Below are 19,092 nucleotides of genomic sequence, written 5' to 3'. Positions count from 1 at the left end.
ATGTGCATAATTGTGCAGAAGTTGGGGGGGCAGGTTTGTATGAATGTTTCTATTTGTGGCGATTTTCTGTTTTCAGTCAGGTTGATCTGCTCTCCACTCAAAGCATGGGTCGCGTATATACAAGTTTGAAAGATAAGATTAAAAACAAAAATGTTATATTAAACAAAAGGTGATTAACTCAGACTGGTTTACCATTGTGCATGTGTTGACAATGGCTTAAAGGAGGTAGGTGCTACAGCTCCTGGGATACTTACTGCTTGCTTTAAGATTTACCCCTGTACCATTCATGCTTCTCCCTGCTCACATCCAAACTGGTCTCTGTGTCATAAAACCCCAACCACCCATTCTTATGTACATAACATAATTCTGTTTGTGCGCATAGGTGGCATAGTGCTGAATCCTTCATTCTATGGAAACACTGGTCATACTCACACCATGATCCACGAGATAGGCCACAGTCTTGGACTCTACCATGTGTTCAAGGGGATTTCTGAAACTGAATCCTGCACCGACCCATGCACAGAGACTGAGGCATCAATGGACACTGGTGACTTGTGTGCTGATACTAATCCAACGCCAAAAAATAAACAGTGCAGAGATCCCGACCCTGGAAATGATACCTGTGGTTTTGGTCATTTTATCAACACTCCTTTTTTTAATTACATGAGCTATGCAGGTAAAATGGACATTAAATTGCCTATGTGCATTAAAGGAGCATTTCTCTTGTAAAGAATTGTTTTCTTGAATTACTGTTTATTTTGCATTGTTGTGGAATACGTTACAAACAATACTCTCAACTGGTCACATTAGGAGATGTCAGTTGAAACTTGCATTGTGGAAGGAGGAAGCATTCGTCTTTGGTTTGCAATGAGACGAACAAAGTGCAGCAGAAACCTAGAGGTTACTTTACTTGGCCACCTTAAAGAAAAGTGTTGGAGCAGTCACTAAGTAACCCCTGTTTGGTTTATCAAGCAGTCTTGATTTTCTGCTAAACAAACAGATTGTCTAATCTCTACTTTGTTGGTTTTTATGGCCTGTATAGGGACTGCAGTTAAACTTTTTGTAAGTTCCATATTTGTGTTGGCTGCTACCCGACTGATGGCAAACGCTGCATTAAGCAAATATCCAAATATTATTAAAAGACAATGATATTTTTAACTATTTTACACAGACCTTTGTTTGCCTGAAGGAAAACCATACAGGAAATTATTGTTTTTAGGGAAGAGAGGACTAAAAGGCCAAAGAACAAGATTTTCCTCTTTCTTGATGGAACAAATTTCTTAGATATTTTATTTGCATTTCGGTGTTCCTGTAAAATTATACATAGTAGCCAAAAGTATCTTAGTGGGAGAGCCACTAATGTATGGTTTTTACCTTTAATACCTCTTGTTTGTTGATGATTGCACATTAACTGCAACTTGTATTCAACATTCATAGTCTTAGATTAATTTCTTTGTTAATGTAAAATAAAAAAGCAAAACAATGTCAATGATATTTTGGGGGGAGGAAGGGGAATTTTACCAAATTAGTTATCAAACAATTATCAAGTCTGCCATTATTCATTGGTGGGTGGAGGGGGAGAGAGAAAATGGCCGAAAATAACACAAGTCACTTAATCATAAGATGTTGGAATATATTGATTAATATATTGTTGCCATGCCTTTTTCACATGCTCTGTGTGTCTCTTTTAAAGATGACGACTGCACAAATTCCTTTAGCCCCAATCAAGTAGCCAGGATGCATTGTTACTTGGATCTGGTATACCAGAGCTGGCAGCCGCCCAGGAAGCCGCCACCTGTTCCCGTCGCCCCAGAGATAATACATCAGACAGCAGGATCAGTGATACTCCGTTGGCTTCGTCCAATCAACGGGCAGTTTTACGAGAGGTGAAAATGGCCAGTGACGCTAAGTTAACCACTATGCTTTTCTTGTTTGTCCCTGTGGGGAAGTTTCACTGATGTATGAGCTCATATAGTGTTTCAGCACTAATAAATGTTGAAAGTGCCTGAAAATAACACATGCGGGAAAGAGGAAAATGAATGACGTCCTTGCAGTTCCCCGCAACTTTGGTTAACAGTACACTTGCACGTATGTTGATGTATCTGTCCTGAAACTAAAAATGCGTGTAGACACTCCACACCAATTTGTTTCCCGAGATTTTCCTGTGCCCCATTGTTGGATAATGGTAAACATGTCAATGCACTACTGACACTGTACTGTGATTGCCTTCCACATGCTTACACTACTGACACTGTACCATGATTGCCTTCCACATGCTCAGACTACTGACACTGTATCATGATTGCCTTCCACATGCTCAGACTACTGACACTGTACCGTGATTGCCTTCCACATGCTCAGACTACTGACACTGTACCGTGATTGCCTTCCACATGTGCACACTACTGACACTGTACTGTGATTGCCTTCTACATGTGCACACTACTGACACTGTACCGTGATTGCCTTCCACATGTGCACACTACTAACACTGTACTGTGATTGCCTTCTACATGTGCACACTACTGACACTGTACCGTGATTGCCTTCTACATATGCACACTATGACACTGTACCATGACTGCTTTACATCTATGTGCACACTACTGACACTGTATCGTGATTATTTTCCACATGTGCACACGACTGACACTGTACCGTGATTGCTTTCCACATCTATGTGCACACTACTGACAATATACTGTGATTACCTTCTACATGTGCACACTACTAACATTGTACCATGATTGCCTTCCACATGTTCACACTATTGACACTGTACCATGATTGCCTTCTACATGTACACACTACTGACACTGTAGCGTGATTGCCTTCCACATGTGTACATCTCTGACACTGTACCGTGATTGCCTTCCACATATGCATGAAAACACTTGCCGCCCAGGGCTTGTTACAAACAGGCACACAGAAGTGTGTCTCTGCGGCTCATCATCGACCTTAACCTGAAGCCAGTGTATCTGCTGCATGTGAAATGTTCTGTAAGGTGATGCTGGGTTTTTTTTCCAGTTTTTCTTTCTGGATTCCTAGAGAAGTGGGATCAATATGTGACGCCTGCACTGAGCATGGAGCGCTGGTCCAGTATGCCTTCAATGCTTCTTCCCCTAGACCGTGCGACCCATCTGGACATTGGAGCCCCAGAGAAGCAGAAGGTTAGTAACTTTTGGGGGGGCGGCGGGTGGGAAAATGCAAATCATGTTGATACCTTTAGTTATACTGAGGTTTTTAAAGCCAGAAAAACCTGACTCTCTGACATATTTTAATTAGTCTCTTTCCCTCCGTTTTGTAAACTATTTTCTTTCCTCACCTCCCCATCCCCAATTCATATCAATAGATTTCACCATCTACCAACCATGGTAGCAGCCAGGCCAACTGTAAGTCTTCAACTAGTTATTAGGAAGTGTGCAAGAGTGGCCAGAGCCAGTTTACCTTTCTGTTTTATTTCTCTTTCATTTCCTCTGGGAAGTACTTCAGCTCTTATTGCCTCCAAAATCTTACCAAGCTTTCCTAAAATCGTAGGAGAGAGCTCACATCCTAACACTGATGGTCTCGCATGTTCATGGCACTAACATGTTATTCCATCAAGTGCCCCATTGCAACAGATGTTAAATGAATTAAGCAATGAATTCTTGCCTATACATTTAAACAATATGATATTTGTGGCTTTGCAATGTGTCTTAGCTATTTATTTGGTGGAGTGAAAGAAAGAGGTGTACTTAGAGCTCCTAAATTTTTGTCACTTGATGTTACAACCATTCTTGCCCATACAAGCCTCAAACTCATAAAGGACTGAACCAACTCTGCTATTCAACCCTTATTTTCTTTAATATGGACATTCTTTTAAATACTTGGCTTAATTCTTTAAAAATATCTGTTTTAGTATCACACTTGTTAAGCCGATTCATTTGTTTCATTAAATATTTTTGTCACACCCTCGTTCCTTGCTATGTAATGTGTGGTTAGGGCAGAACACCTCAAAAGAGCAATGAATGAACCAAATATGCATTGTATAGGCCTCCTGTAGGTTAGGGCCCCCCTGAGAAACAGTCCATCTATCTGGGTCACCAAAACCTTAGCACCAGACTGCACCTGTAACCTTTACTTTATATTGCTATGCATCTTCAAGGGTTCAGCTAAAGCATTGCGCTGATGGAATTTGTATGGCCGCTACCCTTTCTGATTGAGAACCTTGATTTGGGGAAGAACTGATTAAAAGAACAAGAAAACATTGCAAAAATAATGGGTTTGATTTTAATCCTACCTGCATGGTAGAAAGCAGGCAGATGGGCAGTCAAATATTAGCAGGCTACTTACCCGCTCAGATCTCGACCATTTCTGACATTAACCTGTGGGGTTTTACAGGTGAATGAGGTAGGAGCTTCATAAATTTATGCAAATTGGGGTCCTGCTATGTCAATAGGACATAGGATACCATTGCACCTCAACTCTATTGACCCGCCTTTGCTCTATATCCCTTGATACCCTTGCCTAACAAAAACCTATCTGTCTCAGTCTTGAAAGCTCCAATTGTCCCAACAGCCTTCTGAAGAGAGTTGCAAATTTCTACTACCCTTTGTGTGAAAAAGTGCTTCCTGATTTCGCTTCTGAATGGCCTAACTCTAATTTTAAGATCATGTCCCCTTGTTCTTGACTCCCCCACCAGAGGAAATAGTTTCTCCACATCTACCCGCTCAAATTTTTTTAACATTTTAAACACCGTGATCAGATCACCCCTCAATCTTCCATACTCAAGGGAATACAAGCCAAGTTTCTGCAACCTGTCCTCATAATTTAACCCTCTAAGCCCCGACATCACTCTGGTGAATCTGCGCTGCACCCCTTCCAAGGCCAAGATATCCTTCCTGAGGTGCGGTGCCCAAAATTGAAACACAGTGCTCCAGATGACGTCTGACAGCTCTATACAACTGTAGCACAGCTTCCTCCCCTTTGTATTCCAGCACCCTTGAGATAAAGGCCAACATTCTATTAGCCTTTTTGATTGCTTTTTGTACCAGCTTTCAATGAATTGTGTACTTGGACTCCCAAGTCTCTTTTCTCCTCTACAGTTCCCAGTTTCTCACCATTTAGAAAATACTCCGATTTCTTGGGTCCAAAGTGGATGACCTTACACTTGCCCACATTAAACTATTTGCCGTAGTTTTGCCAATTCACTTAATCTGTCTATGTCCCTTTGCAATTTCCTGCTCTCATCTGCACTACTTACTGTCCCTCGTATCTTAGTGTCATCTGCAAACTTGGATAGACAACTCTATTCCTTCATTCCAGACATTAATAAATATGGTGAAAAGTTGAAGCCTCAGAACAGATCCCGAGGGAGCACCACTTGTCACATCCTGCCAAATATAGATGTGGCTATCATAAACAAATACACGTGAAAATTTAAACTAAATATCGATAAATAAATTTAGAAATAATTGTTGCACCTTTTTTGTTGAATATTGTATGCTCAATGGAGTTTATCACACAAATATTAGAAGTGTAAAAATCCTCTAAGTGAATTTGTATCTCATGTTTGCATGATTTATTCAAACAAAATGGGTCTTATGTGAGGCGAACAAAATGCAACTGTGCCACATGATGTAAGGAAAATCAATCATTCGCAGACATAAAGAGGTGTTGTCAACAAAATACTTTGTATCAGTACATAGCTGTTTACTGTATAGTCAATTGTAGCCACAATAAATTAAATTGTAGCCGCAGTGTTTTCACTGTCACTGATCGAGTCTGCAAGTTTTTGCATTTAGCTTAATTTTCAATTTGACAAAAGTCCAAGCTCCTCTAGTTGTTCAGTTTGCAAATGTAGTGCCTGGCCTGGTCCTGAGCCGCATAGCTCACTGAGGTCCCAGGTTTGATCCCCAGTATGTGCTGAGATGTCTGGGGTGGCGGTAGGAACTGCTACAGTTGGCTCATTGCCTCTAGCTGAGGGAGTGGAAAACAAATCGGCCAAGTTGCTGTTCCTGATCACCAATCAGTGACCATTGTTGGAATGCGTGCGTGTGCGTGTGTGTGTTCATGTGGTCTTGGTGGTAATGCACCTACCCTCTCATGTTTGAATAGCCTGCTAACACTCACTATCTAAGCTCACACATGAGCAGTGGTCACTTCGCTGAGGTAGCAGGGGGTGGCGGTGTCTGTACCTGTACCTTGTGGGAGTCAGCATCTTTGGAAAAGGAAGGTAGAAAATTGGGAAAGATAAAGCCCTTCATTGTAGCAACTTCCCATAGTTATTAATAGTGTCACAACAGTGTAATATTTGGAGAAGGCAACTTGAGGAACCAAGCTGCCTTAAAAGTATCCTTTTTGAGGTGATAGTGTTGCTTTAGATATTCGCTGCACTAATTCCCAGATCTCTTAAAAAAAACATATGAAGAAAATATTCCACTTTGGATTGATTGCCAGCTAGAAAAACTGGAGCCAGAAAATAAAAGCAGCAAGTGTTAACCTTGTTCCAGAATCTCTAGCTCCGGATTATGTATATCACCACAAATAACAATCCTAATAGATGTGTGACTGCTCAGTTTGGAGCCTAATTAGCCTTCTGACTTGGACAGTCTGGTGAGGACTTTAAGTGCTTCTAGAAATCTGTTGCAATGCTCTTGTGCTCAGAGACACGTATTTGAAAACTCCCTTTCTAAATACTTTGTAGCACTTTGATAATGTCCCTTATGTAACAATACACATTGGAACCCAGAGACATAAATAATGTGTGCCATTCGTGCGAAACAGGGCTAGCATTTATTAAGCTTCAAAAGAGCAATTGCCAGCAATTAAATGCAACAATTTCCCTCTGGCATCTATCTTATTTGGAATGAAACTTGTCTTTCTCTGCTGGGGTGATCTCTATGCACATTTTTTTTAATGCTTTCCCCCCTTCCCAAGGCCCCTCGTTGCCCTTTAGTTAAAGCATTGTGCAAGTAAAAACATTAAATGAGAGAAAAAGAAATCAGAGACAAGGAAAAGAAATAGCCAAGTATTTCCTGAAGTGAATAGTGGGTGCAGAAATCGTATGCATGCAGCAATAGTTTCTATAGGATACAGGCATCAAATATCACCCATTAATCTTTCTGACAGCGCTGTACATTGATATACTAATAGGAATGGTAGGAATTTTTTTCCCCCCTCAATTTGCTCAGTGAACTTTGTCAAGCAGTTTGTAGTTAACAAAGCATAATTAAAATTTCCAATTAGTTGCAAAGTGTTATGTTTGTCTACCTAACAGTAATTGTAACTCTCAATTTGACATGCCTTCAGCCATTTTATGTGCTAAGAATAAATGACTGTAACACGTTTATTTTAATTAATTACTTGGAGGATATCATTTTTGTTTTTAACTTTCCCCTCTGCAGGACCCCCTGATGTGGAGCAACCTTGCGAAAACAGCGTCAGAACTTGGAGCCCAGATGCTGGTGTTGATCAGAAAACGGTTCCTCCAGCATGCCCGGAGCCTCAGGGCTGCTACTTGGAATTGGAATTCCGCCACGCTTTTATTCCTGATTCCCTGACAGTCTGGGTCACCTTCACATCTACTGAATGGGCAGCTCATGGAGCCGTACACAATATCAAACTACTGACTGTGAGCGGAAAGGAAATTTCACTCGGACCACAAATTGTCTTCTGCGACGTCCCCATTACAGTCAAACTCTCGGTGACGGAGGAGATTTACGGCATCCAAATCTTCACACTGGACGAACATCTGGAAATTGACGCCGCCATGCTGACCTCAGGACCACAAAACACTTTCTGTAAAGAATGCAAGCCAATCCGGTACAAAATCATACGAGACCCACCATTTAAAGAGGGACCAGCCTTCATAGTGAAAGACCTGAGCAGAAGATTTGAAGACACGTAAGTACGCTTTGCGTGAGAGACTATATGACGTGTTGAACAATTGATTGATTCAAATTTTTTTTTGGAAAGGAAACGTCAACGCTTTGGGCTTTTAGATTCTGGGTTGTCAGCCAGCTCAACATAAAAGACAATGTTTCTCTTAACGTGAAAGAGGGACCACGGAGGGGAAAAAAAACAGTAAAAATTTATGGATAGATAGAACCGTTTCTACCTTCCCGTAAAGTTATATAAGACAGTGCTTACATTTTATAATCCCCGAAGTGCAATCTTTTCTGTATTTTAGTTCATGTTAGAATTTTAGATGCCAGCACTAGTGACATAGTTTTTCCATATCGTACGAACTGACAGAAATCAAGGTTGTAGATCATCTTTTAGTGGAGTTCCAAAATTAGGAACACATTTTTTTCAAAATGTTAGTGCAGTAAATGGAACTTAATCCAATAAAAAAATTTAAGGAAAGGGTCACTGGTCAATATTGTTAAACTGCTCAGATTCCAAAGGATCCTACAGATAAATGGCCTCCAAACAGCTCTGATTTTTGAAAAAACTGTTCACGTTTTCTCAATGTAACCCAGATGGATACTTATTTACTGCACTGGGTCATCAAGGCAAGTCTTGCAAGATGCTTTACAAGAGGAATGTGTGACAATGTGATTGGTGACAAAACTACTAATTTATTCTCTTCATCCTCACTTTGAAAAAAAAGCACTGGGAACTGCATTACAAATATATAATATCTGCTGCGATGTGCAGCAAAAATAGCAGTGCGGTGACACAGCCTTTGGATCTGGCTTCTCCAGCAACTGAACCTGGCCCAAAATACCAGCAATGGGCCTTTGAATAGGTATTTCATTCAGCGAAGAACAACACCCTATTTTTTCCATTTGTAAGGCAAATTAGTATGAGAAAACTTTATCGACTCATTACGTTTGCCCACTGAGTAGTTGACCCAATACAGACCAAGAAGATGCTAGGTTTGATCCCAGGCCTGTGCTAAGTCAGCTGATATCAGTACTGCTAAGGAGGCTATAACTGGCTAGAACTTCTGGGTTAACGAAAGGAAAAATTGGCTCTGCTTCATGCTTCTGATTGCTATGCAGCAACCACTGCTGGAATTGCATGTTTGTAGAGGTTGGGTGAGTGCAGGATTGGGAGGGGGAGGGAGGGGGGAGAAGAACAGGAGGGGGTGGGAGGGAGGGGGTAGAGGGGGTGGGAGGGAGGTGGAGGAGGGGAAGGGGAGGGAGGGAGGGAGGAGGGAGGGGTGACTGTGCCAACCTCATGCTTGAATAGCCTTTCTGTCAAGGCACGCGTACGAAGAATGGTCATTTCAATAATATGTACTGACATAAAAGGGAGCCCAAAAGTCTTTTATAAACATATAAATAGTAAAAGGATTATCAAAGGAAGGGTGGGACCGATTAGGAATGAAAAAAGGAGATTTCTTGTGGTGGCAGAGGGCATGGCTGAGGTACTTAATGAATACTTCACATCCACCTTCACTATAGAAGAGGATGCTGCCATTGTAGCAGTAAAGGACGAGGTAGTAGCAATATTGGATAGGATAAAAATAGATAAAGAGGAAGTACTTAAGAGATTGGCAGCACTCAAAGTAGAACGTCACCTGGTCCAGATGGGATGCATCCTAGGTTACTGGGTGAAGTAAGTGTGGAAATTGCGGAGGCTCTGGCCACAATCTTCCAATCCTCCTTCGATATGGGGATCATGTCGGAGGTCTGGAGGATTGCAAATGTCGCACCCCTGTTCAAAAAAGGGGAGGGGGATAAACCCAGCAATTACAGGCCAGTCAGCCTAACGTCAATGGAGGGAAAACTTTTAGAGACAATAATCCGGGACAAAATTAATTGGCACTTGGCAAAATATGGGCTAATAAATGAAAGTCAGCACAAATTTGTTAAAGGAAAATCATGTTTGACTAACTTGATTAAGTTTTTTGATGAAGTAATGGAGAGGGTTGATGAGGGTAGTGCTGTTGATATTGTGTATATGGACTTTCAAAAGGCATTTGATAAAGTACCACATAATAGACTTGTTAGCAAAATTAAAGCCCATGGAATTAAAGGGGCAGTGGCGGCATGGATACAAAATTGGCTAAGAGACAGAAAACAGAGAATAGTGGTGAACGGTGGTTTTTCAGACTGGAGGGATGTATACAGTGGTGTTCCCCAGGGGACAGTATTAGGACCACTGCTCTTTTTGATATATATTAACGACCTGGATTTGGGTATAAAGTGTGTAATTTCAAAGTTTGCTGATGACACAAAATTCGGAAATGTGGTAAACAATGTGAAGGATAGTAACAGATTTCTGGAGGACAAAGACAGACTGGTGAAATGGGCAGACACACGGCAGATGAAATTTAATGCAGAGAAGTATGAAGTGATACATTTTGGTAGGAAGAATGAGGAGAGGCAATATAAACTAAATGGTATGATTTTAAAGGGGGTGCAGGAACAGAGAGACCTGGGGTGCACATACACAAATCTTTGATGTAAGTGCACCTCCAGGGACAAGTTGAGAAGGCTGTTAAAAAGGCATATGGGAGCCTGGGCTTTATTAATAGAGCCATAGAGTACAAAAGCAAGGAAGTTATGCTAAACCTTTATAAAACACTGGTTAGGCCCCAACTGGAGTATTGTGTTCAATTCTGGGCACCACACTTCAGGAAGGATGTCAAGGCCTTAGAGAGAGTGCAGAAGAGATTTACTAGAATGGTACCAGGGATGAGGGACTTCAGTTATGTGGAGAGATTGGAGAAGCTGGGTTTGTTTTCCTTAGAACAGAGAAGATTAAGGGGAGATTTGGTAGAGGTGTTGAAAATCCTGAATGGTTTTGACAGAGTAAATAAGGAGAAATTGTTTCCAGTGGCAGAAGGGTCGGTAACAGATTTAAGGTGATCGCCAAAAGAGTCAGAGGCAACATGAGGAAACATTTTTTACGCAGCGAGTTGTAATGATCTGAAATGCACTGCCTGAAAGGGTGGTGGAAGCAGATTCAACAATAGCTTTCAAAAGAGAATTGAATAAATACTTGAAGGGAAAAAAATTAGAGGGCTATGGGGAACGAGCAAGGAAATGGGACTAATCTTTCAAAGAGCCAGCGCAGACACGATGGATCAAATAACCTCCTCCTGTGCTGTACCTACTACGATACCATGATACTGTGATACTGGAGGGCAACAGCATCCATGAAATTGTATTCCAGTAAAAATCGCTGCTTTCAGGGAAGGGGGAAAAACAGCTAATAAAACCCAATTAACATTGCCCCTTTCAACTACTAACGAACTTCTTTTTCTTTAAATTTTCTTTATAAAATTTAAACAATATAAAAAAAACGCAGAGGGCTAGATCTTGACTTTGTGCGACAGTGTAAAACAGGTAATAGCGAGTCGGCAGCCCATTTTATATCTCACCTGATTTTTACTTCAATTGATGTCAATGGAATGGGCTGCCAGCTCGCTATTACCCAGTTTACACTATGGCATAAAGTCAAGATCTACCCCAGAGAGTTCAGAATACAAGAAGAGTCAAAATTACCTCTCAAACCAGGCTAATACCCTGGGGAATTGCAAATTCGGAATGGAGCAAAATTCAGAAGTAAAGGTCATTAAAACAGGCAGGATCAATTTAATTACCATGCAAGCTCATCAAGCCTGGAGAAATAGGCACTGGCCATTCCAGTAAGGAGCATTCAATTCGAGGCCAGGAGGGTCCTCAGAACCACAAGAGAAAGAAATGGAAGGGGTGGCTGAGGCCCAGCCCAAAGACCCACCAAGAATGGGGGAAAATAGACATGATAAGTAAAAACAGAATAGGCTGAACACCTAGCTGAAAAACAGCTCCTGGAAGGAGATGAAAGATTAACGTTTGCGGGAAAGGACAGAAAGAAGGAAAAAAAGAGAGAGGGACTCCATTGATATGGAGTGGTTTAGCGATTATTCTACTTCACCGGGTTAGCCTCCGATTGTGTAGATTAGTGTGGTGAATCACCACCATCCACACAGGGCTTCCTACTTTTATTTGTACTCAATTTTCATTCATGCATGTTTTTGTTCAGAGCAGAACCAGATTTCCTAAACTGTTGAGTGATCCCTTTCTTGGCAGATTGGCACTGGCCAATGCCGATGAATCGGATGATATTCCCATTTACATGAAGGGACATTATAAAGCTGCTGAGACATGTTAAACATGTACATGAGTCCCAGAGGGCTAAATCTAGAACACACGAGATCAAATGCTGACAGGCAGGAAAAAGAAAAATCCATGTCGATTCCTTTCAGTTTATTTTTCTAGCCAAGGATTGAGTCCATTCAGCCAAGAATGTAAAATATATGGTACTCTGTAGAATAATGACAGTGTTGGTGAAGACAACAATCAGAATGAAGCAACTTTAACAAACTTATGCATCACATTCAAAACTTTAACACATAGTTGCACGCATTCTGATTGGCCAACGGCAACAGGAGGACATCTTGTTCCAAACTTGTTTTGAATAGAAGAAGAAGATGTTTTGACTTGAGCCCTTTCAAATATTCCCATTTCCCCTAAAAATTATATCACTTTAATAAAACCCCACACAAGCTCAATAGTTAATTTACCTGACTCGCTAAGAATGGGGAGTAAGAGAATTATCCAACGGCTTAAGAGGCAAGAAAAAACACCCACAAAATTTGAAATATGAACAGAAAATGCTGGACGTCCACAGTAGGTCAGTCAACGGCTGAAGGAGAAAGACAAGTTAACATTTTGAGTGTTTTAGCTCTGACGCTGCACTCACACCCAAAACATTAACTGTCAGGTAGGTTTAGGAAGATCAGTCAAAGGCAGCTGGACCTTGCCACACCAGACCTTAATGTCCAAGTTTGCCCTCTCCGTCAATGCCTTATTAATATTACATGGTTAAACCTTTTCAGGATTCTTAGAGAGTGTAATCAATAGATAATTACACTTCAGTGCTGTGAGCTGAAAATATGTTGTGCAATATTAATAATGAGCACATCAAAATAAACAGGTTAACGCCTCAGTTAAAATAGCAGACAAAGGAAGTTATTCATATCACATTGCACAATTTCAACCCACTTTTAGCCTGTTCACACTGTTGAAAGATATTGAAGATACAACTTGGCTAAAATTACATTTTCCCATTAAATAATTATGCATTTTATTCTTGGAACCTGTTATACAATGTATTATTGTTACTCTACTTTATTATTCTTGTGATGTGGTGTTTAAATGCTTTCACACATCTTGGATTAACGCAGGGGAAGAAATAAGTTTACAACGTGAAAAATGCCGTAGTTTCTGCCACACTTCCATTGACGTTTTGGCAGTGGAGCAGGAGCAGCTCCGAGGAAATTCCCGACCACAGATATAGATGGATAGATGGATATAGATAGATGGATGGACAGATGGATATAGATAGGTGGATGGATAGATGGATATAGATAGGTGGATGGATAGACGGATATAGAGAGGTGGATGGATAGAAGGGTATAGATCGGTGGATGGATAGATGGATATAGATAGGTAGATGGATGGATGGGTATAGATAGGTAGACGGATGGATGGATATAGATAGGTGGATAGATAGAACGATATAGATAGGTGGATGGATGAAGATAGGTGGATGGATATAGATAGATAAATGGATATAGATGATTTAAAACACACCTGCATTATGCAAACAGCAATTATTTTTTTAATAGAAAGTAACAGATGACTGTGAGTGTATTAAGAGGTATGAACATGCTTGAGGGATTTGACAATATCATAAACCATATGAGAGAAATCTGAGTAGTTTACAAACATCATTTGAGCCCCTTTATTATGTTTCACTCTGCAATGCCCTCAAGGCCATGACTTGGACTGCTGAATTTTCTCATTCACATTTTGACAGAGAAGATTATATTTTCAACCATCTTTTGCCCTTACCACCATTATCATGACTACTGAATTTTGCTGCTCGGTTTTAAATCTAGGACAAAACCTTTTTTCCTTTTTTCTTACACAAAATTATGACACCAGACCTGGGTTGTCACAGTATCATTGACAGAACAATTGTCACTTAGTGCAAATGAGTAACTCTCTTTTACTACGATCTATATTATATGGAGAACAATGATGGATGAAAGCCATGCCCTGAAAATATTATGAAGGTGTTTATTTGAAGCCATCAAGCCCCAAGGTGAGACGATTGCCAGAATAATCAATCCCACCCTTTATTTATTACAAAACATGAAACACTTTTATTTGCCAGTGCCAATTTTCTCCTCTCCTAGCCTGAAGGCATTCGCTCCTTGATGTTATATGGGTGCGCAAATGTGCATTATTCACCAGTCCACCTTGACAGTGGGTGTTGGCAAGCTATTCGATGACAGAGGATACCAGAGCCAAGCACGATCCTATCCCCACCCAATGGCCACGTGTACACCACCTCCAACGGAGAAAGTTGAACAGGTATTTGGGACGGGTTCCCCACTCCCTAACTCAAGGGAAGTCCTGGGGGCAATTTTAACCTAACCTGCCGGGCGGGAAACCCGTGGGCTCGAGTGCAATGCCAGTTTTACACGCTGCCTGATGTCTCCACTGACTTCAATATAGAGTAAAATCAGGTGGAGTGTAAAACCAGTGTTGCACCCGATCTTGTAAGTTTCCCAACAGGCGGGTTAGGTTAAAATTGCCCCTATTGTCTCCATCACTGCTTGGGTGGAGCGGATTGTCCACCCATTATAGAATCCACCCGATATTCCAATGGAATTGAAAATCAGGCAGTCCAGTTTAAACTCCGCCACTTTACTGCCCCAAGCAGTGCAGGTGGAAATGACTCTCAAGGTCACTGATGCCAGTTGTGGTAGCTTGTACCACTGCTCTGTTTAACTCCAGCTATTGCAACACAGGAATCGAGCCTGGGATCTTCTTGTCCTGACTGGCTCAGCTACTCATTAGATAAACTCACTGAACCATCGGTGGAGCTCTTAACACTTTTCGTTTTAATCAGAAATATGAAATCCCAATCTGCTGTCGTTGTAAGCTGCTGTCTGTGGCAGTCATAGCTCTTCCCAATGGTAGCTGTTGTGGCTGACATCATTAGCAAGGCTGCTCCATTCAGCTGATGGGTGTCGGCATTGAGCTACTCAACAAAAGATTCACCCTGTGACAAAGTCATTGATTACTTGGATTTAATCTTAAACTGATCTTTAGGAAATAACAGCATATTTACACAGCAGAGCTGGTCTAATGGTGATTTGAGATTTCTTGGCTGTTTGAACCTATTTGTTTCATCACACAAGATTAAAAAAAGGGATTTTCTTTTTTTTTTCTGAAAGGTTTTCTAAGGTACATGACAGCAATTTATGTACTACACAATCTTGCAACTTAAATTACAGTAGAACAGGAAATAATGTGAAGTCCATGCATACTGTAGGTCAGGCTATTGGCATTCTTCCAAGAAGCAAAATTTATGTGCAAATATCATCAGGTTTCAGGACAAGAATGACTGAGGAAGAATGATTTCAAGCTAAAGATACGTTTAATTTCTTGGCAAAGGAATCTTTTGTTAACATTTTGGGGGTGATTGTAACCCTACCTGCCTGACGGAAACCATACGGGTGGGCAGTTAAAATTGTCATGTTTACTTACCTGCCGGAAAGCCGCCAGAAACTCACCATTCCGAATTTTAACCTGCTCTGCCGAGTAGGCAGCAAGGAGACCCACCCAAAGCTGGCAGGGTCTTTCTTTACAATGTCAGATCTCGATGGCATCATCGGAACTCGACTGTAATTTTAACTGGACGGCTGAGCTGGAAGCCGCTGTGGTTTTCCCGCCAGGTAAAAACGATCCAGGGCCAGAAGATGACCAAATGGGTAAGTTTTTTTTTTAACTTTCCTTGTGGGGTCAGAAGAAGGATTGCTCCTCCGGACCCCATGAGGAAAGCTTAGGCCTCCCCTGCCGTGGACTACCTGAACACGAGATCCCCGCGAGATGGCTCCTGAGGCCCAACCTGCCACCTAGCTGATGTCGGCAGATGGCTGTTCCGGGAAGGAAGTCAGGTGACTGGATTTAAATGAGGCCCCGGACTTTAAATAGCCCGGGCCTCATTTCTGAAGCAGTGGGATGAGTTTCCAACTCACCTCGCTACCCACTTGCCCAAAACCCACCAGTGTTAAAATCTGGGCCTTTTTTAGGACACTGGAAGGCTGTTGAATAGTTTAAACTTTTTTTTTGTTATCTTACAATGACATAGTGGTATCTCTAATTCCAATTTTATAAATCAGTTATTTTCAACAGTTTTAGTAGGAAAGGTAGGAACTCAAACGCTTGCAACATATCTGTCAGGAAACAGATGAAAATATGTAAAACTGGGACAAATATGTCATGTTTGTAAGTTTTCAAGAAGTAAAAGGAGTAAAAACAATAGTGAGTGAGTCTGCTTAAAGATCACAAGTCAGCATAAGATAGTTTAGAAAGAGAACAGACTATCTGGCCCATCAAAGTCCATTCCTTCCACAGTCTGCTCAATTGTGGACACTATCCAATCCTTTTAATATCTTAAGAAAAAGGTTCTTCAAAGTTTCTTTTCAGAAGAAAAAAGCAATTTTATTGAGGAAGTCCGAAACCACGAAGATCAATGTTTTGGGATGGGAAAGGTCAACTCCAGTCAATAGCAATTAGGTTTGACAAAAAATAGAAAGGTCAGGGCTGTCTTTACCCTCCCCAGGGACATTGGGAAACAAAACATTTCAAGCCACAAATGAGGATCCATCCACAAAGCAGGATTGCTTCAGGCAACTGTATCGTATCTTACAGCCTGCATCTGCAGCTCTTCATGGGTCTTGTGCCCCACAAGAGCTTATAAAGTTAGATCTAAAGCTCACCCAGATACGGGACAAGATAGGGCAAGTTACATTATTGACCAGAGACAGACTCAGGAATTACTGAACTACAGCCACAGCGAGAGCCAGAAGTCTCAGATCTCACCCTTATTACAGGGAGGACCTCAAACCTAGCTTTCTTCGCTATACCAAGCCATCCATTTCCATTTATATCTCCATGACATAAGGAGGCTTGCTCAAGGAACAGTTCCCTTTCCTTCTCAGTTGCTCTTTAACCCATTTTATCCATTCTATTGTATTTGTTTTTGAGTGTATTCCTCAGTGTTTTTCTTACTTAATTAGAATCGACCAGATAGTTGTATGGAATGTTTAATTTTAAACCAACTCGTTTAATGAATCAAATTATCAAATTTAATTTTGCTATCCCCACTCATGACATTTCAAAATTGCCCTTTCATTACACATCAAAATATTCCTTGATATGAAGTGCTACTGCCACTTCCTTTCCTACCTATCTCTGTTCTAGAAATTTATTGCTTTTCCTTCTGTGACTGGTGTCTCAGGAATTTATTTTTTTATTGATTTTTTTTGTGGGGCATTTATTTAACGAAAGTTGATGTTAATATTTTCATATTGGAAGTGCACAAAGAACTGGATTGTAAAAAATTTAACAGCGTATTTGGGATTTATGAAAATTATCCTCTATAAAAATTGAACTTGATTTGGCTTAGTTTTGCATTCTGTTTTATAAATAACAGTGAGCACGCTACTGGGGCTATTCCACAAGGTGACCGATACAAAACCACAACAAGTGGAACAAGAGTGACGACAATGATCAGATTATCCTTTCCTCTCTTGTCCCCTCTCCCTAACTTCACTTGGAGCCTCCATGTTGCTTTGATCATCACTTCAATTGGCTTTCTAGAAGAATGTATGAGGAATAACCTCTGGCTGTAGAGGAATGACAAAACACTATTTTATTGTGAGAACTGTTCACAGTGACCCTTTAGAAAGGATTCAGAATCATTAGGTAACCATCTCTGGCTCACCATCTCCGTCTGTATAATTTCTTGTGGCATGTTCATCAACTTAAGTTGAAGTACAAGACAGGATGTCTTCCTTGATACCATGCTGCAGGGCCTTTTGAGGGCAACATCCAAATAAGTATGTAAAGCAAAGTTGTACCTACAGCCAATGAATAAATCTAGCTGGTGGATGGAGAGGAAATGGGTAATCAGTTGGAGGGGGAAGCATCTGAAAAAATAAAATATATGGAACTGTCTTCAATAATGTGTGAGCTTTTATGGCATTTTCTTTTCCTTCACACATTAACGTCATACCCACTACTTTTAGCCAAACACACTTCATGTTAACTGATGTTTGATAGCCCTGGCCTAGTCTACGTCTGCATCATGAGAGATCCACAGATCTACTTCAGAATGATGAAGAGCATAGCAAAATTGGAGGTCAGACTATATTCCATACATAAAAACAATGCGTTGCAAAATGCAACATGTCAGAATCAAACTGATAAACAGAATGCACAAGTTATGTTGTGGGGCAGCCTCTTTATTAGATATCTGGATAAAGAAGTGTTCAATTCAGGGATATGTTTAATTGTAGGTTTTCAAAAAATAGCAGGGCTAAAATGAATTACATTATGGAATGGGTTGATTGTACATTGAAGAAGGCTAAGTAGGAGTCTATGATTGTTATCCAAATTGAGGTTAGCGATATAAGCAATAGGAAGTCCTCAATACAATAAGGAGGTTGTCAAATAAAAGTGAAAAATAGTGAAATCTGTACTACCCCCAGTCCTGAAATGTGATGCAGAAAAAACAGAATGACTGGCTTCCAGTGGTGGTCGGAGAGAAAAAGGATGGGATAGAGTTTACTGCAAATTGGGGTGGAAGATTTGAACTCTGGAAAAAATGTGCTGTATTTAAGCAGAAAGGAGGCAAGAGAACTGTACCAGATCGTTTTCCAGTTGGAAAATCATTGTATTAGATGCAGAAGGGGAAGAAACATTAAGTGGAAGAACTTTACTGAAAATAAAAGAAACTAGAAATTGTGACATATCCTGGGAATTTTGCTACAATGATGGGTCGTGTTACAGAATTGCATGCAATGTGCAAATCTGAGTAGCAGCATGTACAATCCTAAAAAATATCCCACTCTCTGAAAGTTTGTGGATATGCTACATGAGGTTGATAAAATGGCTGGCAGCATGAGAACCGTGAGAGAAGGGGAGAAAAAAACGGAAACAAACTTTATAAAGTAAGAGTTAGAAATTTGAATGGCTTTTAATAGAATTTTGATCCCCCCAAAATTGGTCAGTTGAGATCATTTCAGACTTG

General features: G+C 40.7%; 1 protein-coding gene across 1 annotated transcript in view; it reads left to right on the top strand.

Annotated features, from left to right (window-relative positions):
- The window catches only part of LOC137300497 (pappalysin-1-like), a 249,366-nt gene that overhangs the window by 54,148 nt on the left and 176,126 nt on the right, over nucleotides 1-19,092 (top strand). Inside the window, exons 4-7 of the mRNA XM_067969581.1 lie at nucleotides 383-676; nucleotides 1,694-1,886; nucleotides 3,049-3,170; nucleotides 7,386-7,884. Of these exons, the coding sequence (XP_067825682.1) occupies nucleotides 383-676; nucleotides 1,694-1,886; nucleotides 3,049-3,170; nucleotides 7,386-7,884 (1,108 nt within the window). The remainder of the gene's footprint in view (nucleotides 1-382; nucleotides 677-1,693; nucleotides 1,887-3,048; nucleotides 3,171-7,385; nucleotides 7,885-19,092) is intronic.

The sequence above is a fragment of the Heptranchias perlo genome, chromosome 31 (assembly GCF_035084215.1).
Source record: "Heptranchias perlo isolate sHepPer1 chromosome 31, sHepPer1.hap1, whole genome shotgun sequence".
Taxonomy (NCBI): Eukaryota; Metazoa; Chordata; class Chondrichthyes; order Hexanchiformes; family Hexanchidae; genus Heptranchias; species Heptranchias perlo.
Note: the sequence above shows the minus strand (reverse complement) of the source record. Positions and strands in the feature narration are given on the sequence as shown.